Source organism: Buteo buteo, chromosome 4 (assembly GCF_964188355.1).
Source record: "Buteo buteo chromosome 4, bButBut1.hap1.1, whole genome shotgun sequence".
Classification (NCBI taxonomy): domain Eukaryota; kingdom Metazoa; phylum Chordata; class Aves; order Accipitriformes; family Accipitridae; genus Buteo; species Buteo buteo.
This window is the reverse complement of record NC_134174.1, coordinates 15,877,782-15,905,395: the sequence shown is the minus strand read 5'-3', so window position 1 is coordinate 15,905,395 and position 27,614 is coordinate 15,877,782. Positions and strand designations below refer to the sequence as shown.

The window sequence follows — 27,614 nt, the reverse complement described above, 5'->3', positions numbered from 1 at the left end:
TAAGAACAAATACAACCATGCCTTGAAGAAATAGGCAGGCCAAGAATAAGTGCACTGCATCGTATTTTATCACAATTAATTCCAGCTGAAATGTCATATTTAGAAAGGAAACTGGAAGACTGTTGACTGTTTTTCTAAATACCTGTATGGACAAGAGCTGGAGAAGGTTCAAAAAATAATGTAAGCCCACATTTCTGTTGAGTGGGAATCTATATTCAAACTTCACAGTGCAGATGTTGTCTTGAGGAAAAAAAAAATTGCATTGCTATCATTTTTTATACCATCTTTTCTGCAGTATGAGTTTATGCATAAAAATTAGCTGAAAGCTCACTTATCAGTCCCAGGTAGAATATTTTACTTTTTACATAAAATGTACATTCACTTTAGAAAAGCAATAGAGCTTCTGAGAAACGTTACTGGCCTTGTGCGCTGGCAACAGTGCCTTTCATTCGGGCTGATATAAGTTGGGGCCATGGCTTGACAGGAAAGTTTTGTCAGTAATGTGGGCAGAAGTGCCAACCTCTTGTGTTAGGCTGGTGAATGGAAGGGGAGAGAATGAGGACGGGTAGTGATAAAAGTGTGACTTGTCAAATCACAGCCTGAGCCTAAGCATTAGTGTAAATAGAAATTAATACTTAGGAGTGAGGAGGTGCAGATCAGTCTGATTTGCTGCTTAAACGCACGCATAATTCTCAGCTTGTGGAGATGCCAGTCTGACATACAAATGGCATATGTCTTTGTAAATACAAACCTGCTTTTTTGCTGGCTTGGACTGGAACATCAATATCATCTAGGTTCAAGCCTGTATTGCATTTGAAATGGGAAACTTCACTGACTGTCATGAGGACTGAAGTTTTTGCCTTAATTAACGATGTCGGTCTGGTGCTCTTACCTACTGTGTAAGATACTGTCCAACTGACTGAAGGTTATAGGATTTTTTTCACTGATTTTGATGGAGTTCACTCAGGTCCTTAGGACGGAATAATTTATTTAGTGCTTAACTTTTCACCTGAGATTTTCCACTAACATTACTTGCAGTAAAAATCTCTGTGCAGTGTGATACAGGAAAATTTCTCTGATGCAATCAAATAAGGAGACTTAAATACATGAACATACTGAAGCTAATTAGCCCACATTGTGAAACTTAAAGGGACTTTATGCTTGGACATTTCTTACACTTTTGTTATTAACTGTTCCCTCACCATGCAGGGTTTTTTTCCATTTAAAAAGTTAATGTAGTGCTAAAAAATTTAAGGTAGCAGTCTGTTTTCCATCAAAACACATTTCTTCTTCATGAAAAGTAAGAACATTGATTTCCTGTGTATCTATTTTATATAGTCCTAAAGTAAAGATTAAAGTTTTGCAAGTCAAATCCTTTATCTTTTGTAAATTATTGCACTTGTGTGTTATGGGCTGTCAAATGTGAAAGAACAGCAGAAGTTTGATGTAGAATATTAAAAGAAGAGTTATGCTATATAAAAATATAACTATTCATTAAGCTAAATAAACTCCTATATTCCATTTTTAAAAAAAACAAACCTCTATACTAAGTCACATTCTTACTTGCACTCAGTAGCAGCCTGTTCTACAGATTCCATTAAGTACTTGGGGACTAAGGTTTTCATGAATCTAATTTACGTTATGTTCTGCCTCTTGATGAAAGATATGTAACCTAGTCAATCTTCTGTGTATACTTCATTTTAGGGACGATTAATAGTAGTGTATGATTTGCCACAGTGGGATTAATACAGAACTGATGAACCCATACCCAAGGGTCTTTTCTATTGAAACTTGTCCTATTTAAAGTTTTATAGTAATTCAGTGCCATTTGCTGTTCATGTGACTGTTTCACCTGTCACCCATTTCAGTTATCTAACAACCTGGAGCAATTTAAGGAATTGCTTGGAAAAAATGATCACGATACATTTTTCAAGATGTGTCAGCACGTATGCTCACACTAATGGTCTAGAATTGCGAAGCCTTGGCTGGCTAGAACTCCTGCACTCTCGCTAGGCATTGTACAAATACAGAACTAACGGCTTGCCATCCAAACATTTTGGTCTCTTTGACTTTTCTGGGCAGACCACAAAGCAGCTTCTCATCCTGTACGCACTGATAAAACAGTGTAATGCACCTTCTGCCTGACTAGTCCCAAAGCTGAGCACATCTTTCGTAACAGTCTTCTGATTTTTTTAATCAATGTATCATACCGGAAAGTGCTCGCTGAATCAAGGTCCAGAGTATTTCCAGGATAACGTTAGCTAAAATTTGGAGGTTTCTAGAGATCTGTATCATTCAGACAAATAATCAGGGTTTTCTTCAAGTGCAAAGATTAGTTTCATTGCAGAAAATGCTTATATAGTACCGGTACATAAATATTGCTGTGAGTTCACAGGTAAGACAGTACCAGCAGTCCATCTTCATGAAGCAAGTCTGCGCATAGCCTAGTGAAATGGTTTTCAAAAGGTGGAGAGAAACAGGCCATGGTTAGTTCTGAGTACACACCGCTTGGAAAAATAAAATGTTTGTGTACATGTTAACTAAAAACTACCAAGTTCAACCTGGTGTCAGTGAAAGTACAGAGAAAGTAACTGTTCTGAGGTAGCATCCTTCTGACTTGTGTCTGCATTGGACAATTCAGTTGGGAAGCTGCAGGTCTGAAGGTTACTAGCTCTCACCTTCAAAATATGCCAATAAAGGTGGAGGACAGAAACCTCTCAGAACACTCTTTGACCTTGGATTGGTAGTTCTGTGTCTGGCTTCTTTTCTTATTTAATGACAATAATACAAATATTTAAGCAATCCTGTGAATAGAAATCAGAATTCAAGTCTTTTTGGCCTGCCATTCCCAAATGCTTCTGTTACAGTCATGGTGTCTTTCTAGTTTTTTTAATCCTTCATTTCCTTCTGTGCTGTGACTTAACAGAGGATTAGGAAGTGCTTCTCCCCATATCAGTGATAAAGAGTAATGTTTGGGTCTCCTGCAATATTCATACCAACCAAAAAAAGGAGGGGGTGAATCAGGAGTACCAGGTATCACAATCTACTTACCAAGCCCTGATGAAGTTTGAGAGGCTTTTGCTTAGGGTCTCAGTTTCTCCTCTCACCAATCTGCCTTCCAAGCTGACCTTACCTTTTCCTACGGGACTTCATGCTATGGTAGAAACTACAATGCAGAGTGATGCTGAGAACCTCTACCCAGCCACAACCTCCCCTTATCAACTTCCCTCCAGGGACCTCTACATCCCACATGTGCAGCAACCTTGCTGCAGGATTTTGCTAGAGCATGACAGAGAGGAGGGTCACAGCATTCCTGTGGCTGAAGCAGAGAGACCAAGCACAGGCCACTGCCCCATTTTAGACAGGGAATTAAGAACAGAGTTCTGACTAGTACCACAGTAGGAGGGACACATAATAATCATGCCTTTACCTACATGGAGTGTTATAATACTTCCAAGGTATTGATGCATCACTAGTTTAATTCATCTCGGGCAATAAAAGGGCATTTAGCCAAATCTTCTATTTTCTCAATAAGTGACCTGCGTGCTGCACTGTTTTTTCAGCAGTAAGTGCTACTTTCTTTTCTGGCAGTATTTTCTAAATACAAAATATCATGGTATTGCTTTAATGAACTTGTGTTGTTGCGTGTTAGTTATGTTCAGTACACTGCTTTGCTGCAGCTTCCTGTAAAATGTTTACATAGTGCAAAAAGATGCCTGCTGTGTTAAAAGGAGGAATGAAGGGCGAAAGTTAACGGTAATTTTGGACTTGGGTGCTTCAAGCCCTACCACGTCTTCTTTTAGGCACCTGACTTTTGCCTGTGTAAGGCAAAAGTAGTCCTAAAGTGACAGAGATCAGGAGACACTTGTCCACATACAATCTACTACATCTCAAAAAGACCTTGCCTTCTTCCACTAAGCACTGACACCCAGGTGCCCAAGGAGGGTATTTATTTATGGAGAAGGAAACTGTTGAGGGCTCAGATCAGCCACCATACTCTCACAGCATGACTCAGTGCTACAGGCAAAGGAATAAAGCCAGCAGTGTTCCATAAGTAATAGACACAATCAGTTCTAAAGTGCGTACCTCTTCCTGAACATCAAGTTCATCATCAGGACGGCTTGTTTCTGTGAATTCTATGGGTTCTTTAGACTCCTGCATGAGTGAAATCTTGGTAGAAAGAAATTAAGAAATGTGATGAGTTACATGTTGTCTGTATAATTGAAATTGATTTATTACTCTGAATTACCTTAATGTAACTTCCACAACTCACAGGAATCTGTTGTTCACTGTTCCTTGACAAAGCTGTTGCTTTAGTTCAGCTGAGAGAAACTTACATGTTGGAAAGCTTTTGGTCCTGCCTCTCTTTGTATGACTAGTTATGGCTTTGTAAAAATAATAAAAGCAGATTCGGTTTCTAAACTGCTGTACAGCTTTGTCAAAATGTTAATCTCTACTATAAGACAGGACAAAACTTCTAGATCCTGGGTAGTAAGCAAAAATTATAAAAAAAAAAAAAAGGGCTCCATCCTAGTTATTTAACAGCAATATTAATTACTCTTTATTTATAATACTATAATAGCAATTGCTAGGGAAGGAGTTGAGGTGAAAATATAAGGCCATTTTTCTAATGTGGGTCCACATCTTTAAACACTAGAGAGTATTCTGGTTATCTCAAAAAACACAGAATACGACTAGGAAATGCACAGAGAAGGGCAGTAGGAATGAACACTAGCATGGAACAGCTTCCACGCACACTCACACCAAGTAGAATGGGACTCTTCAGCTTTCATCAGAGGTATATGAAATTATTAACAGTGTTGGGAAAGGGAGCAAGGAATGATTATTCATTGCAGCTAAAATCCAGAAATCCAACAGGATTAATATTTGTCATATAACACATTTAAAATTACAGAACCCATGGCCACAGGATAGTGTCAAGCTAAAACGTGTAAAGGGGTTCCAAAAGGAGTATGACAGCTGCATCGAAGAGAACTCCTTCTGTGACAATTAAATATAACGGTCCACATGCAACCTCCAGCTAAGGAAGTTCTTAAGCTGCCAGTGGTCAGAAACTAGAAAATGTGTCTTAGGATGAAGTGTTCTCCATATATCCTGTTTCTCGTGTTCTTTTCACTAACAAGACTCTGGGGTCGACAGACCCTTCCTTTGATCTAGCAAGATATTTAGTTACTACAGAAGCTGTCCAATTTACTAGACTCTCACTTTATTTGTACTACAGCTCTATGTCTAGTTTTCAAACGTGCCATGCTGTAATGGAAATTGCAAGAATGAACGCTAGATGGTAGAAGGAAGGGAAACGTACTACTGGATATCCTTACCTTCTCAAAGATGGGATCCTGGTTGTCACTGTATGTCATTTGATTCCTTATGTAGAGCACAGCATCATGGACAGTCAAGAAGAATATGTCTTTTCTGACTATATCATCAAAGAAGGCACTCCGTTCCAGTTGAGATATAAGGTTGTCTGAGTAAAAGAAAGTCATAACAGGTTAATACAATTTGAAATAATTTAAGAAATAAATGTCAAAATACATGGTTACAACTATCAGAAATCAAACGTACAGCCAAATCAAGTCAATCAACCATAGCTTTGTCTTGACTTTTACTTTCCATATTTCCTTTAAACCCCACTCCTTGTGTCCCACTGCAGCCCACCATGTTTATCAGTGTGATAATTCACATTTTTATTAGAACAAATGCTCCCACAGACACATCTAGAGATCCCTTCTCATCCCTTCTCATATTCATTTTATTCTTTGCATGAGTGGTAGTAGAAATGTTTGGATGTTTACCTTGATATGAAGCAAAGTATACTCTCACATCAATTCTCTCAAACTCTCTAATTATCTAAAAAAATAAAAGTTTGTAACAAGGACATAAATAAATAAAGCCTGTAAGGAGAAAATACATATATTTCTATATGTGTAATGTATAAGCATACACACACAATTAATTTGTTTCTGAGTGTTTTCATTCCAAATTGTATATTTTGTTTATTCATCATAAATAAGGAACTGCTATACTTTGCTATATGTAAAGATCCAGTAGTTAAGTACCTGGTTGCTGAAGTGGCCTATCTTCACCTATGTAAGTGGAACTATCAATTTTACGCATATATACATTGCTGCCTATTAAGGTTCTCATTCTGATCTCATAATATGAATAATCATGTTTTTTCAAGTGAGAACCACGTGGGCCTGAGCAAACTTTATTTCTCCCCATGTACGTGTGATATGATACAATCTTTCACTGGCACATGCAAATTTTTTTACACAGATTTTTCCCTCATGCAGTGCACCAGAAGGACCTGTTCTTGGATGAAAAAGCTGCATATGGGAAGAATCATGTCTGTGGACCCCCTAGCTCTTTTGTGTCAGAAGCTGGAACTGAACTGAAACTAGGCAGAAGGCTGAAGCAAGGCACACAGCATTCTTGTACTTCAGTTAGTTAAAAGGTGGGAGACTGGATTCTACCCCTGGCTCCCTGGTGGCAGGCAAGTCTCTTAGTATTTTCAAAGGTGATTGCTAATTCCATCCCATTCTGTTCATTGATAAACTAGAGTCTGGGTAATCTAAGATGTGGTTTATAGAGAGGCTAAGCAGTACCAACTGCAAAATGAAGTTAGTGAAAGCAGCAATCTGAACATACAAAGTATCATAAAACACTAAAGACTGCACAATCTGGTCCTCCACACTTGTAACAGGGCACCAAAAAATAATGGAAATACTTGGCCTTTATCTCTTCACCTCATTTCCCTCTCCCTAAACTAGGAATATTATCTTCTTATCACATAGTGTGATGTTTGAAGATGAATTAATGAATGTTGATGAAGTGCAGTGATATTAGCCACAGAAAACCCTATAAAGAAATTAATCATTCCTCCTTCTGTCATAATTTAAATAATATGGAATGAATAAATAAATTTTGTTGCTAAAGACTGAAGTGATGGTAAGATGAAATTTTTACTACCTCTGTGTTGAGTGAGCATGATCCTGTGCCCAGATTAAAGCAGGAGGCATGTGGAAAGAAAATATATAACTAAAATATTTCATAACATATGCATACAAGGGGACCACATTTTGCAGTTCTAATTTTAGAGTACTTGACTGTGCAACCTTCATATTGTTCTTTTAATGCATTTTTTAATTTTTTTTTTCCACATAAAGTATGCACACCCCAATATTCTACCTCTTGCTGTGTAAGTTTTAAAGGTACTTTTCAAGAACAGACTTTTAAAACTTCAGAAATTAACTTCAGCTAACAGCTCTCAATTTAGGTACTACTGACTAGTTTCATTTTCATGGAGCACCAGAAAAAAATGCTCTTACCGTTTTTATTGATCTCACAGCTACAATATCCAAGAAGGTTACTGCTCCAAAATCAAGAATGAGACTGTGGATGGGCACCTTGGGGATGTTTACTTTGACTGGGAGTTCTGAATTCCAGTCCACCTGGATCTCTACTTCTTTGGTGGGAACTTGAAGATCTTCGTTGTCTTCAGGGTCCTCATCAGTCTCAAAAGCTTCATTATTAATACCAGGCTCACTGATGATGCCATTCTAATGTGCAGATAATATATGGAAGATAGCATTTAATCATGGAGAAAGTTTTGGAGTTACAGAAAATACTTCCCTGTGATAACTTCTGTTTCAGGAATGAACAAGACCGACGCTTGTGACCGTAGCCCCTGCTCCCGACCCCTGGTAATGTGGTTAGCATAACTAATGCCAATTTATAAGGCATGCAGCCATTCTCTGTGACCGAGCAGGTCATGTATTCATTCCCTTTCCCCTCACTCTCAGGCCTTGAAGGTCCTGTGAACTAAGTAGATAAATGAAACAGATTTCTTCATCCCCTCCCTACCAGCCTCAAGATTCCAGTGTGCCAGGCTGATTACTCCCTTGCCAGCCTTTAAGGTCCCAGGCATCCAGCCAACCAGGTGTTGTTGATGACCCCATCACAGAACAGGGAAGCGTAACAGTGCACAGAGCACCATCCATAAAATTAAGCAGTTACAAGTCCTAAGTGGGGAATTTGGACCAGAACTGCTGCTGGACAGTGAGACCTGTGACCTGCCAGTGGCCAGGGATGCCTCCACTGTCATCTGCTTCCTCTGAGGACTGGGTGAGTTGTCTTCTTTTATATGATTTTTGAGCCTAAATTATGATTGTTATATTGATACATCAAACTGTGTATTAAGATCTGACCCAACCTGCAGAGGGTCCAGGTGATTAAAAACCATAAGTTAAGTTAGGGTCTAGGTGATTAGAAACTTTAAGTTAAATGGCATTATAAATTCTGTATTATGCTACTTATAAATTGTACTACATTGATTCTGTTTGTAGAAATCCCATGCCGTTCTAATCATAAATTCTGTGCTATACTAATCATAAAATCATGTTAAGAAAAATAAAGCTTTAATTGTAACTACAATTTAATGTCATCATCATTCTGCCAAGGATCCCTAAAAGAACCTGTCTGTCCCCTCAGTGTTGGGTCACAATACTGCATCCCAGAATTTAAAGAAAAACAAGATAAAGCACATAATTGCCTCCTCCTCTGTGCAGTGTATTACCTTTCCTCTTTTTTTCTTTGTTAAAAGAGCATCTTCCTGCAAAAAGGCGACTATCTGGAAAATTAAATACCTCAGAGCTACTCCCTCCCTCAACAGCTTTATTTCTACGAGATATTTAAGACTGGCATTTTCAGCTTTGAATTAGATTTACTATATACGATAACACGGTAAAATGACTAGGTCAAAAGCTGGAATGTCACATAACTGAGCATTTAAGTGCATCATAAATTATAATATATACAGGAAATACTGCATCCTGCACTGAGAGCAATGGCAACAGGAAACCCATTTCTACCTTCCATCTCTAGAGATTTAATAGGTTGCCTATACCTGTCCAGTCCTGTAAGCATTTAATTATTGAAGTGTACATTCCATACTCAGAGGAACGTATGTTGCTTTCTTTAAAGAGGATGTGGAAGGCTATGTCTACCAGCCAACTGACACAGCTCACCTCTGCATAGGAAGCTGGATGATAGGAGCATGTACACATGAAAGAGCCAGCACTTTTTCTGCACAGAGACAATCTGAGGTGGTGAGGGGTAGAGGTAAGATCAGGGAATCTCTTGCTTCCACTCCTGTTAACACTATGTCTGCACAGCTGTCTGCAGTTGTGGGGTCTTTGGCAATAAGTGTACTGCTCTGCTAAGTCTCCTGCAGGTCCCAGACTTCCTACCATAGTAATAAATCACATTTTTCCATCTTGATTTTGAAGATGAGTACAGAGGAACTCATAATTAAGGCTAAAGTAGTAAGTTCTAACAGTAATCCTTTGAGAAAGAATAGAAAGAAATAGAATGCTTTACCTTAGTAGCTTTTAACTTCCCCTTCTTGATTAGCTTTTGTATCTTCCTCAGTGCTTTGAGTCTCTTATTATATACCTTGACTGCATCAAATCCCACCTACAGAAAAAGGATCAAAATTAAATTATATAAATTTACCTAGATATAAGTCTGAGGAAAACTCAAAAGACAGTTAAGAAGCATCCAAAACTATCACATATCACTTACTGTGGATTTGAGGCTGCTTTTCAGTCCATCGATGTTAGCATAAAAAATTGGACTTGAAAACTTGAGAATCTTCACACCTTCTGGTTCTATAACCTGTTGCCAAAGAATATAAGGTTAAGCAGCAACAACCATATTTTGGCTAATAAGAAGCAGTTTAACTGTTTCAACAGTTCAACTACGTATCTAATTCACAGAAAATGGCGTATCTTTGCTGATAATTGAGGTGATTCAGTTTTTAGAAGCTTACAGCCCCAGCATGTGATATGGACCAACAACCTGGATCAAGATGAAGAATTTAATGCTGAAAGTTGTTATCTTCGAGCACTCCACTTCCAAATTCAAATTGTCCACAGTTTACAAGGCACAACTTTGTCTTACACTGGCTTGTAGACTGAAGGGAAACAACTCAGAAATTACTTACATTTTTGTAGTCCTTGACTTTCTTGTAGATGTCTGTGCCAGGAATGTTTCCAAAGCCGCCCCATGAAGGACTAACAGAAGCAAAAAGAAAATTCAGTGAAGGTAAAAATCATACTTAGGCATTCACAGAACTGAAGGGACTGCTGCATACAAACTGTCATAGACTCTTGTAGTCTGCTCCTTTCTGCCAAACTAATAGCCTCATTGCAAGTGTGTTGTATGTTTTGTGTCTTTTTCTGATTTGTAGTGAATGGTCCTTTTTAAAGACAAGGTACTTTGGTCTCAGCCTACTTGCCACACCATTTTTATGTAGAGCTGAATGAATAACTTGTTCCATTTGTTTCCCAAACCAGAAAAATGTTTTAAAGGCAGATTAGTTTGGTTTGAATGAAAAAAAAATTTTTTTGACTCTGAAAAAATTAGATCACTTTTTTTGTTTCAAATCAACTGAAACAATACATTTACATTCCTTTCAGATTATGTAAAACTTTTTGTCCAACCCTTTTAATTTTTATTTCAGTCAATAACAAAACCAATATATTTTGCAGTTTCCAGATATATTTTGAACAGTTGAAACAAATTGTTTTGAAGTTTGTAAAGCCTCACCTTCCTTTTGTATTTTGATTTCACATACCTGAGTTGAATTTGGGAATGTTTTCTGAGGCTCTAAAAATTCCATTTTTCATAATTTACTATTCTGTAATAAATTTTGCAAGGCTTTATTTTTATGCATTTGCTGGCAGTGGAACTATCCTTTGGTATTGCTAGTAACCATACTCTCTGTACTCCAGGCCGAAGGAAAGGAGTTATGTTGTATTTTCAGAGAAAAGATCAATGAAAAGTAACAAGATGGCCAAATAAGATTCTGCAAAGCCACCTTTTCTCACCTTTCCACTACCATATGTTCTTGAACAGCAATAAATCAGCCACAAGCACAAAATTTTGTCTTACTCTCATGGTTTCTCTTCCTCTCCTTGCACAGGCATACACTCAGTCTTGTATAAGCAGTAAGTGAAAAGGTTATTGGCATGTGCAACATACTGTTGTAGTATTACATGTTAAGAGTTACTATAAGGATCAATTAATTACAGAAGCCATTCATACATCTTTTTATATTTGATCTGAAATGTTCCTCTCCCTTTCCAGACCTCAGCTACGTGGGTGCATAAATAACATACGGCTAAGTACCACCAGATTACCCAACATGATACAGAATAAATACTGATAAAATAACGCAGCTTCTCTTTTATCAGTGTAATTAAATGATAGCACACAAACAGTGTTTTGTTCTAAAGAATAGATTTTTTCCATTTCAAAATTTTTGTAAACCCAAGCAGATTTTCTGCCACAATTCATCTTGCTTTTCAGCATATTTTCCTCTTTTTTCATGGTATAATACCAACAATTATTTCTGATTCTGTGTTACTTACAACTGAACTCTCAGCACAACTGTCAGCAATCCAAACAAAAGGCCAGCAAGTAATCCCAAATCAAGTCCCAGAATGATGGATGCTACACACGTAAAAACCCAGATCATCTGAAGAGGAAATAACAAATGTAAAGTCTCTTAATTATAACATGTAACTCCTGGTCATGCTAAGGAATCACTAGACCAGACAATATGAGTAGCAGAAGAATTTAACTTTGGAGATGATCATAGCACACTAGTAATTAGCTGACTTCCATACAAAAGTCTTCCTCTTCCTCCAAGATGCTTCTATAAATCACTATCTTATTAGGCATAGTTAGCTTTTTAGGAAATAATTTTTTTTAACATAACAACATTTTTCAAGGATCCAGTTACTTTGGTGAAATTGAAGGACATGCAGTTAACCATTGCTTTTTCTTCTTTCTGATGGTGGCAGTCTTTATTAATCTTTCTTTAGAATTTGGAAAGAATTTATTTTCCCGAGATGTAAAATACTGTAAGATGCCCCACCTGCAGACATATAGAGAGGGAAGGGGGCTCCTCAGTGATATCTAAGAATCAGAACTGTTGCAGAGAGGTATTTCATATTAGCAGGCTGATGGCACTCTCTAAAGTCTCCACTGAATACTCAGGCAGAACAGTTGAAGTGGGGTCCTCAGTTCCTCCCTACGTCACTGCCCAGGCAGAACACCCAGTGGACCCAATCTTTCAAAAAGCTGAGTGCCTGCACTTCTCACTGAAGTCAGTGGGATCTTTTACCTATAAAGAGAACTAGTAAACAATTGACTAAAAAATTTCAGATCTACCTAAGGCAGGTACTGCCCAATGACACACACTGTAAAATCTAAGCATAGTAAGGACTGCACGGAGAAAATACTTTCCATACAATCTTCTCCTGCCCCAATAGCCACACTGAAGATCTATTCCACAGAGAAAAAAGGGGGAGGTGTGAGCAAGTACCCTGAGATATGGTTATAGTGGTTTGTAAGAAAAGCCTGCTCACATATCCCTTAGCATGCTAAATGTATCCACATTCTAGCTTGAATTAGTCTTGCTACAACAAGAAAACATATTTTTCTGAGGACTACCTGAGATTATCCAGGCAAATGGGATGCTAATGTGGTAACAACATAAATATATGTACATGAATTAAGAAAAGGTTGGCTTTTCTGACCCATTTAAACTGTACAAAAGATAAAAGCAGAATGGTAAGGGTGGCAACAGGCCATCTTTATTCTGATTTTCAAGCCATCTCAACACAAGATTGCTGTAAACTATGGTAATTGCTATGAAGGAGTCATCACTGCACAGGAATACCCTGATTGGCACCCTTACTGTGGGGTATAGGGAATAAAGAAGATAAGCAGAATACCATGTAAAACTCTAAAACAGGGAATTTTTAACTGGCCTCATGGCATGTGCATTTTGAGGATGCACATTGAAGTTTTCTGATGTTAACCCTACAAAATTCTGTTTATATGATAATTAAGAGAAACCTGGATGGCATTAAAAGGCAAAAAGAAAACCAGACAAAAACATTCAGGAGAAAAGAAAAAATTCAGTTACTTACAGCATCCACTTTATTCTGTCTCCACAGACGGGGAACATCAAACACTTGCATGAACATCCCTTTCAAGTTAGCTATGACTACAGCTGCCAACACAGACTGTGAAGAAAAATGATGGAAAAGTGTTATTTAGAAGCCAAGATGCATATTAAGATAGCACTCAACATTATACACTATAAACCAGAGCCTCATCTGGTATCAGTCACCATAGTTTAAACAGAGCTATTAATTCGGCCCATCAAAGTTGAGCATTTGGATCTGATTGGTGCTGGTGGCTGTGCTGCAGAGGACAAGTACGGTACCTTTTGTAAGGGCTCTAGCAATTTCCCCAGGGCAACAATGGAAATCAAAACAATCCCAGCTGAGATTATACCAGCAACCTGCGAAGAACAGAGTGTTTATAGGAAATGAAGTTATTAAGACTCTATCTTATGTTTCTAGGATTACAAAGAAAAATGTACAAGTAGTTGCACATTACATTTCTTTAGGAACAAGAAGACCTGCCAAAATGCCATTGTGTTTAAGCATACATGGGCAATCATTATACGCTTCAGCTAACACAGAGGGAATTCAATTAAGCAGGTAGTGTAAACAACTGCACGCAAGGTAGTAGCTCTTGGAGGGGTTACGTTCCATGGAGAGATGAAAGGAGCAGAGTCTGTGTGTCAGCCGGAAAAGGGGCTGCTGGATAACCTGTAGTTATCCACTGCTAAAAAATGCAAAGCCGTAGTACCGTGAAACAGAGTAGCTTACTCAACATGAGAAAGATGGCACATGGTCAGATGAATGGCAAATAGCAGGGCTGCTCAGGCCAGCACATGGGAGCTTAAATGTCAAATAGACAGCTGCAAGACGATTTCCTCCCTCATCCTGAATTCCTACTGTGACAAACTCAGTCCCTTAACTGAGAATGAAATTCTGGTGAATTAGGTTTGAAGGATTTCTGGCCCCTAAAGTAACTCATGCTATGTAAAACTTGATTGCCCTCTTCTGGCAGAGCTATAAAAATGATTCACTACCAAAGCACAAGCTGCTAGCTAAGATACCTGTGGCTTTCCACGTACCAGCAACACAATTCTTTTAGGGCTATTTTCATCCCATTGTGAAAGCTGTGCTCTATACAAGATTAAATTTACCCGTGCACAGTACTAGGAAGAAGAGATCATTACCTGAGTCTTTCCACCAGTACTTTCTTGGACTGCAGTCCGTGAAAGAGCAGTAGTTGCAACAAAACAAGAAAAGGCACCTGAAAAAATGTTGCTGAACCCAAAGGCAATAAATTCCTGAAAGATAATTAGATGATGCTGTAAATACAGATGCCTGAAGACAATTCTGCAATGGAGAATGACAATAGCTTCTACAGTAGTTTATAAAGTAGGTAGCACAATAATATTGAGAAGATGGATTAATAATAGCTGTTAAATGTTTACACAAATTCCTCTTGTGCCAGTGTAACTACCTGTGTTTGGAAACCAATACAATGAAGTTGGCATACTCTCCCTAATTGTACATACTCATCTTAGTGTAAAGACATTTAAAGCTTATTTCCATCAATGTTATCAAACCTAACACTTCTAACAATTATACTGGTATAATTGCATCAGGAAATGGGACTAGTATAAATTTAACCCCCAAGTATCATCAGCTAAACAAATATTTTTAATCAGTACAACAGTCTCTGTTTAGACAAGCCTTAATTAATGCAAAGCATTGTATTATTAGTAGAACTAATCAAGAACTTTGCAATAAAACAGTTTCACTGAAAACTTCTAGTTTGTTGAGCCAGAAGTTTCTCACTCTGAACATCCCAATGAACTCATGCTGAGTCCCAGGCAGCGTTCTCATAGATTTGCCCCAGGGTCACAGATGCTGGCACCTACTGATGCTGGTTGTTCTGCTCAAGTGACAAGGACCCTGGAGCTTTATGTCCTGGGATCTGGGCCATTCCTCTGCTGGGAAATGAAGCATTTGGGAGCTGCCTGCAACCCCATATAATTGACAGAAACATTGTTTTCACCAAGCTGACAGAGACACAAGAACTTTTCGCTCACTGCAAATTTTTAAAAATATAATTTGAGATTTGATTTTGACTCTCTCCCTTCTTTTCTCCGAAATGAAATTTCCTGTAAGCTTTTCTTTAAGCTCCAGCTACAAGAACAGGATTTTAAAGTCAGGTTCTTTAACACAACAGACCTAGATGATTCATGCCTATTCCTGTGTAACAGCTGTACTCCACAAGAAAATGTTGGAAGTATGGTTCCTACTGTTCTTAGGTCTTAATAATCTATGAATCTATAAAGACAAAATAAACACTGGCAGATAATAGTATGGACCCATCCTTCAAAATTATTTTACTACCTGCTCTTATGATGTTATTTTAACTTCCCCAGTTCAAGTAAAAAATGTGTCCATCATTCATGGCTGTATTGAACCTTTGCTACGTGCAAAATTCATAGCATAGTATTGAAAGGAAGGCACTTTGCTTTTACAGACAGTAATTCTATTACTACAATATTTAATTAGTATCTTTGAAGCACATCAGTGCTGGCAGAATAGCATATTCAACAAAAGAACAGCATAAACAGCACTTCCAGGAATATGTATTATTCATTCAGATTTATTAAACTGAAAGTCAATGCATTTTAGGCAACTTTAAATCAAAGTGTTACCAGATATGAACTCTGTGTATTGCAAAGTGACTGGCATGTTCAGAAATATAATTTTGTTACATACTGCAAAACAGTGTTTCCAAAATCAAACTTTATGTAATCCATTAGTACTAAAATATCTTAAAATAGCTTATCTATTTATTGTAGTGAGTGCATTTTCTCATATGTTCAAAGGATAAAATTCAAAATTAGCATAGATGCAGGACAAGGAAGCTTTCTGACATTCTTCTCCCATGCCCGTGGGCAAGCCACATAAGCCCCCGTGAAGACACTGAACAACTGCAGGAATTCTTTAAGAGCTTGTCAATGCATACATAGCTCATGTAACATTCTAGCTATGTGCCTTTAGAAACCAATGGTTAAAACAATTCAGCCATTTGGTGCAGACAGTTATTCAAGTATATTCATATGCTGGTGGGCATTTACTTTTGTGAAGCTGCAGGACTTAGCTATACAGTTCCAAGTATATTTATATTGATGTAACTGCTGTTGTGCTGAGAAGTACAACAATTTATTCTGTAGGAATAAAATCATGCCTTAACTGAAATCCTGCATGTAGACTAAGCCTAAATAAAGCTGTCCAGAACAGCTTCTCAGCTTGACATTGCCTCCCTCCATGCCCCACGCCCCCCCAGCAACTCACCTCAAAATATGCCTTACAAATAGAAATGGAAAGCAGGCTGCTAAAGCTGGCCATGTCAACTTGACATCACCAGAAAATTCCCCTATACAGTGCTTAGCTTTAATTATCTTTCCAGAGCTACTGCAGTCACTAAAGCAATACAGAAGGAATTAATTAGTATGAAAAGCCCACACTGAAGATAGAGCATATCTGGCTCATCTCTATGTAGTAAAATTGTCAGGTAATATATGGCCACTTCAGCTATTTCTTTTCAAAGTTGAAAGAATTTCTCCTGTCAGACTTCAACTTTAGTCTGAAAAATGTGTGTGAATGACATGTCTTTCATTTGGCTACATAAGTCAACATGAAACAGAACTTAAAGTCACTATGTTTATAAACTCTTTTGGTTATACATACCTGGTTTCCATCAATAGCATAGTCATACTTGGTTGCATATACTTTCCCCACAGATACAGCAATAGCATAAGCAACAATAGCAATGGAAAAGGAGGCTGCTATCATCTGGGAAAACAGGCTGACATCTGGAGGTTCAGGAGGCAAAAATCTAGCATTTAGAAAATATATTAGTGTTATCAACTTTGATCAAATTCTGTTCTTACTAGAATTGTCAAGGAGTTTGAGGTGGAGGCATACAGGTTGCTTATAATATGAAGTGTAATGTTTCAAGTTAATAAAAAGGTGGAAACAGGCCATTGACATACAGAACATGCTTATCTAGCTCACCATAGCCCAAATCCTGATGCTATTAGTCAGCAACAAAGCTCCCATTGTTCTCAGCATGACTGAGATTTGGCCTTATGATAGCAAAGTGAAAAAGTACATTTTTTGAAGCATTGAATAAAGGATGTATTGAATAGTATGATGAATTACATAAATATGTTAATGACACTTCATACTATTGTTAACATACTTCTTCAGAAGATCTCAAAAACATTTTATCCCCTACTGTGTTTCCACAAATTTTAATTAATCAAGCCCTGAATACCAAATGGAATGTGAAGGTTACTACTGTGAAGTGCTCTGAATCTTTCAAGTGAAAGTCTCTACCAGTGTAATCCTCAACATCCTTGCTTCTATGACTATGGAAGTGACAAGACTGATTGGGATAACAGTTGTGGCATGAATATGAACCACAGTGGGATAATTCAGGTCTACAGAAATTAAATCTATGCAGAATTTCATTATTAAAAATCCTTTAATTTTTTTCTTTTTACATTTTCCATAGTCATATATTCACTTCAAGAGCATGAAGCAATTAATTCTCAGATGAACTTCATGAATCAGGTAGATGTTCCTAAGCCCATTTTACAGATGAAGGAAAGCTAGGCATCATATTTAGGTGGCATAATTGACAGAGCCAGAAGTAAACTTCAGGAAGTCTCCAGCTCTGAGTTCTAAACTCAGGTTACAGCTCTCAATATCTCTTTTATGTCTTTTCTCTTACCACTGTCATTTTTAGCCAATTAAAAAAATACCTATTTCCCAGAAAACAAAAGCACTCACCCTCTTGGAATGCTCTTAACAATGCCTGCATTGTATTTTTTTTCCAAGTCAGCAGCATATGAAATGCCAGTGGCTACTATTGTCTGTAATAAAATAAAACAGCAGTTTTAATACTTAAAAAGAGTTCTTGTCTTCCTGTAGCTAGTACCATCTATTTTATCTGTTATCCATTTTTATTATGCTCCTTTGCTTACCACAATAACTTCTATTGGTATAGGTATAGGTATCTTGTGTTTGAACCGATCGTTTATTTCTTTAACTACCATGCAGACAAAAATGGTGAGGAGTCCAGCAGTAAGATCTGCAATGTTGGTGGTACCAATTTTTTCAAATGTTTCAATAAGAGTCTGAAAAATAAAAATGACAACATAAAACATGCCCGTGTCCACTTGAGGGATGTGAAAATACTCATGAGAAGATCCAGATGCGCAGGGTTTTGGAGGAGGCAGAGTTACTTGTTTGTTGAGGCCTGGAGGAGCCCGAGGATAGCGTACTGTCAGCGTGCTACAGAATCAGTGAATGGATTTAATAGTGAATTTAACTGAAAAAGCGTAACTCCAAGAATTGACACACAGGGGGCTTCTGCTTCCCGAATTTTAGGAAATTAACACTAAGTAAGAAGTGCTAAACCCCTGCCTGTGTTCTACCTCTACCTGTTCTTGGAGCAAGGAAGGGAAGATCTATAGCTTCCTCACTTTGAATAGTAAGGGAGATCCTCATTTTTCTATTCAAAAGACAGCTAGCAGACCCATGGGCAAAACTCTGGTTCACTACGTGCCTAGTACATATGGTCTGTGGATTACGTGTTTCCTATTTCCACTGTCGACATCCATAGAATGCGTATGAACATGTGGGTCCTGCCAGGCTGTGGAGAATCCTACACTTGAGAAAAACACTCCCGAAACCTCACCTTATGGTACATTAACCCTCCCAGCACAGTTCAGTCCCAGGCTGGAGGACTCTCACAACGGGGCTGCAACAGGCAGGTCCCTTCTCTACTCTTGCTATGCCCTTGCTTGGTCCTATTGTTTATTGCAAACAAGTGTACAGAGAAAACACGAAGGGCTGATTACAGAAAAGCTACAAATACTCCTCCATCCTCCTCCTGAGCATCAGGGCAATACTCACTTGCCCGCTGTCTTGAAGAAAATTTAATTATTCCATGCATAGTGAAGCAGCTTTAACAGAATGATCTGGTAGAAAAGAGGTTAGAAACAGACTTCTTGCATTCCGGTAAGCTTCCCAGATATTGAGCTGTCAGTTTAAAGGCAAGGGGAGGGTTGCAGCAGCAGTACCACTACTAGCATTCTGAAAAGACTCTGGTTTTGAAATAAAACATCTGAGTGCTTAATCAGCTATGTTTTCTAAGCTAAAGAAGAAGCATTCCTGAAACACTGAATCAGATGCCTTTCTTCAGGTGACTGAAGCCATTTCTTGCCTGTTGTACTGCTTACCATGGACCCCATTCTTACTGACCATCTCTCGCACCGCCCCACTTCACAGGGCAACAGTAACTTCCTAACTTCAGGTTGTGGATTCTGCTAATGTTGGATGCTTAGTGTTGCAGTTTGTTAAACACCACTTCTGAAGCAAGTCCAAATTTGCTGAAGCTGACGCAGCAAGTCACTGGTTGAGCAGACCAGAAATCACAATTTCTTTGCTCTACACACATCTGCAAACACACTGACTTGGCATACCTGTAAGAACACAGAAGCTTTGAGCTTTAACTTAAAAAGCATTCCACTCAGACTTGCAGGAGCTGGAAGAACCATGTAATTCCTTTTCAGAAATACTTTCTACTAAATGTACTACCCTTCAATAAACATAAAAAATTGAGATAGAAAACCTGCTGGATTAATGAGTCCATCACCCTGCCAGGTATGCTCTAAGGTCTATTAGATAGTACTTTTTCTCATCTAATTTTGCTTGTTCTGAGGGAAAGAGTTTTCATTAGTTCTGAAAAGTCTCAGAACATAATACCTTTTTTTTTTTTCAAATAGTCCATCAGATTTTTTTTTCTAAATTTTACCTTGCTGATTGTAGTTATATTCATCCTATTATTGCTAAACTAGATGTCTAATGTATTTTTGCTAGTCTGGTTGCCTGAACTGGCATGTAAGATCTGTAAATACATTTTTTTGTCTAAAGCAGCCTCTTTCAGAAATCTGTTACTCTAATGTGAAGTGCTATGGAAGATCTTAAATACTATAAACCTGAATAGTTTCATGCTGAAGTCAGTGACAAAACTCTCAATAACTTTCCTGGGGAAGGAGACTATTCCGTAATATGAGATCTCTAGGAATTCAGTATTTCTGTAATCCGGCCAAGACATTTCTCCATTTGATCATTTTCTCTAAGACCAACAAATGGAGTTGTGACAGCAACATTTAGCCTCACATTAGCTAAGCAGTAGGTACCTGGCTGCAGGGTGGGAATCTATACCCTTCTTTGGGTATTCACAAGTATGGCTACAGCATGGAATGGAGAATGATGCCCTTTACCAGAATGACCTGCTGGTTTAAGAGTAAAGAGGGACGTGACAGTGTTAAGAAATAATGAAACATCCTTCACAATAAGCCAGAAAGCAAGGGGTGGGACAGAAAGTAACAACCTAGAGAAGAACTGTTTTGCTGGATAATTACATTTAAACTTTACGTGAAAAACTGCTCTGCTGAAAGACTTCCAGATGGCAATTAGACTTTCTGTCTGGGGAACCCTGAAAGCAGCTACTTAAGAGCCCCACAGCTATAAATTAACAGCTGCAGATCTTCATTTGAGTGGGAACTAAATTAATGCCCTATACTTAGCAACATACATATATGAACCATTCCTGTATGAAATGGAAGCAGAAGATAAACAATTATATAAAAATTCTGGCATAAACCCAAAACAGATTAGAAGGGCATACTTACATATATTATGGAAAGGACACCATTATAGTTTTTAGTTGAAACATTTAGGACTATTTTCAATTGTGACACAAGCACTTGAAAAGCAGCTGCAGTTGTGAATCCCCCAACTAGTGGATCTGCAAGGTACCTCACAATGAAACCAATCTGAAGGACTCCAAATATTACCTGGAAAAATCATGAAGAATAATAGCTTGCTAAACAACAGAAAGGTACACTTTTATTTGGTGATTTCTTATGCTTTTTTCTTTTCTCTTTGTTTATACAGAGTCTTAGGACCATCTTCCCCCATTGCAGCCCAGTGTAGCTTAATATCATGCCATCCAAGGAAATAAAGGAGACCTGAAAAAACATGTGAAAGGATGCTCCAGGATATGCACCATGAGCACTTAGTTTCATGCAGGTCTCTTGGTCTGCAATCACAGGGCTAGTCTTCTGTTGTCTGTGCTCCCAGTCACGCTGCCACAGACTCTGCCCAGGATAAGAGGAATAATCCCCCAAAAGCTCTTCAGAGTTTGAGATTACTTTCCTTCATTTTTGTTTTTTACTACAGGAAAATGTCTTGCTGCCCTAGGAGGTATTTCCATGCCGTATGTTTTCCCATTAAAATTAAAGCAACATCAACCTTGTGTCTTCAAGCCAACTATTTTACCTGTAAAATTCCAACCAGAAATGTGAGGGTACTAGCAATCAGCACTCTCTGCGCATCTCTGGATTCAGTGTCTATCAGTGTCCCAGTACCATTAGTCCCTGTAGCATTACTGCCATCTATGAGAAAATTATCATCAGGGGCCATGCTCAATACAACAGATCCCACCATCAAACTGACTACAGGGAATGGACCTGTAATGACAAACAGAAACACTGAAGTTTAATATATATCAAAAAGAAGCATTTATCAGACTAGACAAGCAAACTCTGAATCAGAAAATCAATTTAATATTTTAATTGAGGTACACTAGTATTATTAGGGGGCCAGGAGCCACAGGCACTGCAAACATGACACAAAGATAGAACTCCTTCCTTAAATAACTTACGTTCTACACACAGGTGTAGTTTCATGCTTTGCTTAAGCCAATTCAGAGCTGCACCAAGGCCAAAAGGGGCAACATGTTCCAACCACCTTCATTGTATCAGCACCACAACCAGACAAAACAGAGCACTGATCCAGCTGAAAGCAACTTTTTTTTTTTTTTTTTTTGGTCATGGTTAGTTTGCAGCTCATCCAGATTGCCACATAGCTGCATGGTTAGGAATTTCAACACCACGGTGGTGGCAAGAACATGCACCAAGGGGTAGGACCACATCTTTGGGCAGTAGTGTGGTATTACATTGGCTAAAGATGACTGAAACTATACTTTGGGCAAGATACAGAGAAAGTAAGTGATCATTGTGTCAGCAACACACAATCTAAAAGTAATCGCACTTGTTGCAGTTATTTACTAAAATTTGTTGCAGAAAAGGAAAATGTCATGAAATATCTTGAAGGATAAGTTAATTTTACAGATACCTTAGAGGACACCTCATGAGTAAGGGTATTGGAGAAAGCATAAAAAGGAGCATTTGATAATGCAGAAAGTAGGAATGGCAACATAAGCAGAGGTGACAACTCAGACCTGGATAGCAATGTGAGCGGATAGGTAGGAGAAGAAGAGGCTAACAAAGTGGGGAGAATATACAGAAGTACTTGATGTAGCAGAGAAGAAAGCTGATGAAAAAGCGTAATATCATGCCAAAGCTTTGGGAGGGGAAAACAATCTAGTCTCAGTAGATATGAACAAGGAAAGACCGAATTTGGTTTGAATGGAGAAAAAGAAACTTCAGTAATCAAGCTGTAACATGAATTTTAAATATGAGAACTGACAGGAAATAAACCCCATATTTTAAAGAAAGTATTCAGAAAGAATCAACAAGGTTTACCCATAGCCTTGATGTGAGGACCTAGAGCGGGGCTGGAGTGCACACACAGGTTCTGGGTCTCAGCGACAGGCAAGAAGATGATATTGTCCACAGTGATCAAAAAAAGGATGCAGCAGGGAAGGCTTGTAGAGAAGACTAAAAGAGCTCCGTTTTAGCCATCTTGAGCTTTAGGTGATAGACAAAATGTCTGTTCATAATGCCTACTGAGGCCTTGATCTTGTAATTTCTTGCATAGAGTGTAGCCAAAGACAAGATTTAAAGTTCAGCATAAATGCAGGCAAAAAGCACGCATGGGCACAACTGAAGTTAGTTATTATGCACAATTGCCTGTACAGAAAATAAGTAAGCCTTCAGTCCCCCAGACCCACCAATATTAATATTCAGCACAACCAATTTGGTTCAGAAAGTAGTTATCTTGTATGAAATATGAATGTTCACAGTGAGGATTAACATTTTGTAATAGGTAATTCACTGTAATTTGAACACATGCAGTTACCAACTGAGATGTGCCTTGAAGTTCCCAGGAAAAAGTATGTCAGGATGGGAAAAAAGGCAGAATAGAGACCATATCCAACAGGAACTGCAACCAGCAAAGCATATGCCAAACCTGAAATGACAGATCATCAAAACATGAGATTTAAAATATCTCAACAAACTACTATCTTGTCTAGAACAGACTTTCAGAAAGATTTACTCCTTTTGTCTAGATACAATTTAGAACGTGTTTTGTCTGTAAATCAGTTGCAGGCATATATGTAAGTATCAATGACTGTAAATGATTGTATATCCCACACTGGTAGCTGGATGAGTAAGTACTGAAAGATGTTCCTATATTTGTATAGGCAGCATAAAACAGGCTCAGATGTGAAGTGGGGGAACACTGTTGCAAGAGTGAATGGTCTGCCCCTTGAAAGAAAAGAATGATACGTGAAGCGTTCTAGTTACAGACAGAAATTTCAAGCACAGACTCTGAATTATTGCACTACAAATATGCTTCAGTATGTTCAGCCCTTCTGACAATCAGGCCACTTTTTTTTCAGTATCAGCTTAAAAACTTAAAAACCAAAAGTAAATCACACAAATTTGAGTTTTGACCCTTATCATCATCTTCCTTTATATACCTGTTCAAGCTGTCAAATCCAGCAAACAATGAAAAAAAAAAGTTGCCTTCAGTATCATATCCCGGTTAGCTCCCACTGCAGGGTGTAGTATTCTCCTTCAAAGATACCGCAAAAACCTATCAGAGCTCAAAACGAAGTCCTGGTCATACTACTGCGACTGGTGGGAGGACTGCAAGCAACACACACAGTTGCTGGGAGTTAGGGACTGCAGGGACTTGAAGATGCCAGAAGCCTCTTTTCTGGCAAACATTTTAGCCAATTTTCCCTGTATTGCATGATTTAGAACTTCAGAATTATTATAGTTTTTTTAAGTTACAGCTAGATTTAGATTTGCACTAATTTGGGGGGTTTTAATTTTTTTTTTTAATACCTAGGTGGGAGACCAAACAGTGTATTTCAGAAATCAGTTCTACAAGTGGAATCTAATTGTGAGAAAATCAGCCCCACTGTGAAAAAATACATGAGGTGGTTACAGTAAGAGCATAATAGCTGTAATAAGTCATATGAAAGGCCCACCTAGCGCAGTTCATTTTAAAAGGCAGGGGAGTCCTGTAACTGTGGCACCACTTTTGGCAGAGATCTTCCAGCTCTGACACAGACTCTCTGCGGGGCTGTGGACAAGTCACTTCATTATTTCTCAGGTCACCCTCTGCCTGGGGCAGAAGTCTGTAACGTTTTTTTGCTGCCAGTCTGTGCCTTCCTAGCACACTCCAAGGGAACAGGCAGTAGTAGGGAATACTTGCGGCTAACTGGGAATGTGTAAACTGTTTTCTTTGTTCCCAATGCGAGTCTTTGCCCCCTTGTGCAAGCACTTAATTTCCACTTAAGGAAAATGTGGGCTTGACACAGCTAGCTTAACCTCCCCCAGTCCTGAAAAATTGTGAAAATAGTGTAAGAACATTATTGAGAAGAAAGAAATGAATGTGCTGGATTGTGTCAGGGTTACAGCTAGTCTTGTCTTTGAAAGTGGACCTTATCAGCTGCCTCGGGCAGAATGGTTCTGCCCTTTAAGTCTCCCTTAACTAGCCTATTTTAATTAATTTCTGCTTATTTCTACCACTCGTCTATTTCTTCATCTGCTGAATGCCTTCCTAGTAAAGGGAATAAGGAAATAAGGAAAATTTGATATTGCAAGCCACGTACTGCAAATATCCATCAAGTTTATAAATTCTGTTAATGTGAATATGTTGCCACTTCCTTGAGAGTTGTTTTCTGCAGATATCTGAGCAACCTTACGGGCCAAATTCTAAAGGTGAGTAGATATCAAGGTTGCATGATTTTGGGGCAATAACTAGATTTTTGGAGGCAGCTGCAGGAGAGCTATAGGCTCAGATAACCAAGAAAGAGAAATAAGACCACATGACCTATCTGATTTATCACAATGTACTTAAAAGTTTAAACCTAAAAACGAATACTCTTTGAGTAAAAGTCTTGGGAAAAAAGCTAGGCACATCTTGACAGCACGTCAAAGGAAGTTAAATCTTCTAGCCAAGCAGAGAAAAAAGGAATAAATCGAAGCCATCAATTATTTATCGCAAAATAATACCTAATATCTGGTATTAAGTAACAAGTCTCAGATTTGTAATTCCATCTGCAAAACCCCCCTGCGTTCGGCCGGCTCCCTTACAGAACCGCCCCCCAGCACGGAGGGCCGCCGTGCCCGGCTTTACCTTGCAGGGTGGCGACGAGGCCGGTGCTGACCCCCGAGATGACATCGCTGATCAGCCACTCTTTCACCCGGTAGTTGGGCAGCCACTCCAGGATGGGCAGAAAGGACCTGGCAATCTGAAAGGCCCTTTTTCTCGAACACCTGCAAAAAAAAACCCACAAGCGATGAACGCACCCCGCGGGGCTGCGACCCCCCAGCCGCCAGAGAGCTGGGGCGACGCACGTTTGGAGGCAGGGGCTGCCGCGGCCGTGTGCCTTCCAGCCAGGGATGGGGCACGAACCGGGTCCGCAGTGCTGCCTCCTGCAGGAAGCAGCCTGCGGGCGGCTGCCTCGCCTCCACGCGCTTCGACAGGCAGGGAAGCGAAGAGCGATCCGTCGAGAGACCCGCGTTGTTCGGGCCCCTTCATCCCTCGGCGGGCCGGAGTTCGCCGGCACGGCGCCCGGCTCTCCTCGGCGCTCCCCCGCGGGCCCGCCGCGCCCCGCTCCCTGCGCCCTGACGGGGCGCCCCCCCGGGCGCCGCCACCCACCTGCAGGCCGCCTGCGCCCGCTCGCGGAGCGTGGGCGGCAGCGGCGGCCGCCGCTCGTTCTCCTCCTGGAAGCCCGCCTCGCTGTAGATGGGCCGCGCCACCACGTAGTGGCTGAGCTCCGCCAGCGGCTCCTCAGCCCGCTCGCCCGCTGCCATGGCCCCGCCTGAGGCGGAGGGCCCGCGCCGGCACCCCCTGGCGGCCCGGCACCCCCTGGCGGCCCGCCGCCCGCGCCGCCGGCTCCTCCGGCCGCCCGCCGCCCCTCAGCCCGGGGCGCGGCTCGGCCCCGCGGCGCAGAGCTGTCCGCGTCCTGAAGCGGCGGGGCCCCCGCCGCCGCCGTCCCGCCCGCCGCCGGCTCTACCTGCGCCCGCGCCCGCTCTCCGGCGTGGGGCAGGGCGAGCCGGCCCCGCCGCAGCGGCATTTATACGGCCGGCCGCGGAAACAGAGGAAACAGAGGGAGCCGGCTCCGGGCTAGCCCGGGCGACGCCTCCGTCCGCCCTCCCCCCGCCGGCCCCGGTGGCCCCCCTCGCAAAAGCCCTGCCCCGGGCCGGCGCTCCCCGGAGCGACCCTGCCGGCACCCGCCCCCCTCCCCGCCCCGGCACCTGCCGTCCCCTCGGGGCGCGGGGCTGCATTTCAAAGCCGGCCGCCCGGCGGGCACGCCGCCCGGGGACAGCGCGGGATGAGGGTCGTTGTCGGAGGGAATTGCTCTCCGGCGTGCGGAGCGGGGCTCTCTGCACGCAGAGGCACCCCGCCGACAGGTGGATGGTCTCGTTCCCCTTCACCGGCTGCCCCGAGGAGCCTTCTGCGAAAGCGCCGGCTGTTAGGACGAGCCTGAGGGGACGCGACAGGGCTAGCCGCTCCACGCACTGCTTGGCCCGCACGGAAACCTCCTCCGAGTTTCCAAAGCCCGGCTGCGTCCCGCGATCCCAGCTTTGGGGGTCGGCTCCGCGCAGAGATACAGACGCCTAATAAACGCCCGTGGGCTCTTTGCGTCACGCCTGAGATGGCAGACGGTGGCCCAGGGCTGCAGCTTTCTAGTTTGCCCAAGGAGGGTCGGAGGGAGTGAACTCCTTGGCAGCCCTGCTGTAATTTAGGATTAGAGGTAGGACTGGGGCTGGAAAACTCAACCCTGCGTGCCAAGTACTGCTGGCTACACTGCAGCTCTTCCATGTTATGTATGGAGGACAACCTAGCAAAGATCTTGCAGGAGTGAAGTGAGGCGTGTGTCCTCCTCACCCTGAGAGACCTTTCAAATTTAGGATCAGTGCCCATGTTTCAACTAACACCAAAGAGGCGCCCAGGGCACACGCTGAGGGTACTGCATCAAGCAAAATATTTGTTCAATGAACTACTCAGGCGTGCATATTCTCGACGGCCTTGGTTTCAAAGCGTCGTAGTATAGTCCTAACTTCAGGCATGTTGAAGCCAACATTGCTAAACTGGAAATAAGCTACTTGCTGAAAGTATGTTTGGTAGTGTCACACCGTTCAGGCCTTATAATGCTGCAATAGGCTTCCCCTGCTGCTGTACTGTAAGAAACATCTAGGTAAACTGCTGAAATGCTTTGATCTGAGCGATGTTGTATCAGCCATCAAAACAGCCAGCTTCCTAAACCGAGTCCCAAAGTTTTGTAGA

The 27,614-nt window shown here is 40.6% G+C and overlaps 1 protein-coding gene across 3 annotated transcripts; it reads right to left on the bottom strand.

The window, feature by feature from the left end:
• Positions 1-458: 458 nt before the first annotated feature.
• SLC26A4 (solute carrier family 26 member 4) lies at positions 459-26,190 on the bottom strand. Of its 3 annotated transcripts, XM_075024860.1 has the most exons (21): positions 25,983-26,190; positions 25,458-25,597; positions 23,163-23,273; positions 22,667-22,801; positions 21,399-21,589; positions 20,750-20,914; positions 18,032-18,184; positions 17,838-17,920; positions 16,731-16,878; positions 14,192-14,305; positions 13,325-13,402; positions 13,026-13,121; positions 11,457-11,563; positions 10,028-10,097; positions 9,607-9,699; positions 9,403-9,498; positions 7,353-7,583; positions 5,817-5,871; positions 5,343-5,488; positions 4,087-4,170; positions 459-2,444 (listed from the first exon to the last, which is right to left on the bottom strand). In XM_075024860.1, exons 1-21 carry the CDS (start codon positions 26,135-26,137, stop codon positions 2,421-2,423), a joined length of 2,475 nt encoding a protein of 824 aa, XP_074880961.1. In that variant the 5' UTR covers positions 26,138-26,190; the 3' UTR covers positions 459-2,420. The 3 variants fall into 3 exon arrangements, with proteins under 3 accessions (XP_074880961.1, XP_074880963.1, XP_074880962.1); XM_075024862.1 differs by lacking the exon at positions 22,667-22,801; XM_075024861.1 differs by lacking the exon at positions 22,667-22,801 and having other exon boundaries at positions 459-4,170.
• Positions 26,191-27,614: the final 1,424 nt, after the last annotated feature.

Bases quoted from the DNA above. Each gene is read 5' to 3' on its own strand.
- SLC26A4 (XM_075024860.1), bottom strand. From the start codon at position 26,137: ATGGCAGCGGGCGAGCGGGCTGAGGAGCCGCTGGCGGAGCTCAGCCAC. The intron at 22,802-23,162 runs GTAACTGCATGT...GAGCTCTTTTAG, and splicing joins TTCAAGGCACATCTCAGTTG to TCTTCTCTACAAGCCTTCCC. The intron at 4,171-5,342 runs GTAAGGATATCC...CTTTCTACCAAG, and splicing joins AGGATCCCATCTTTGAGAAG to ATTTCACTCATGCAGGAGTC.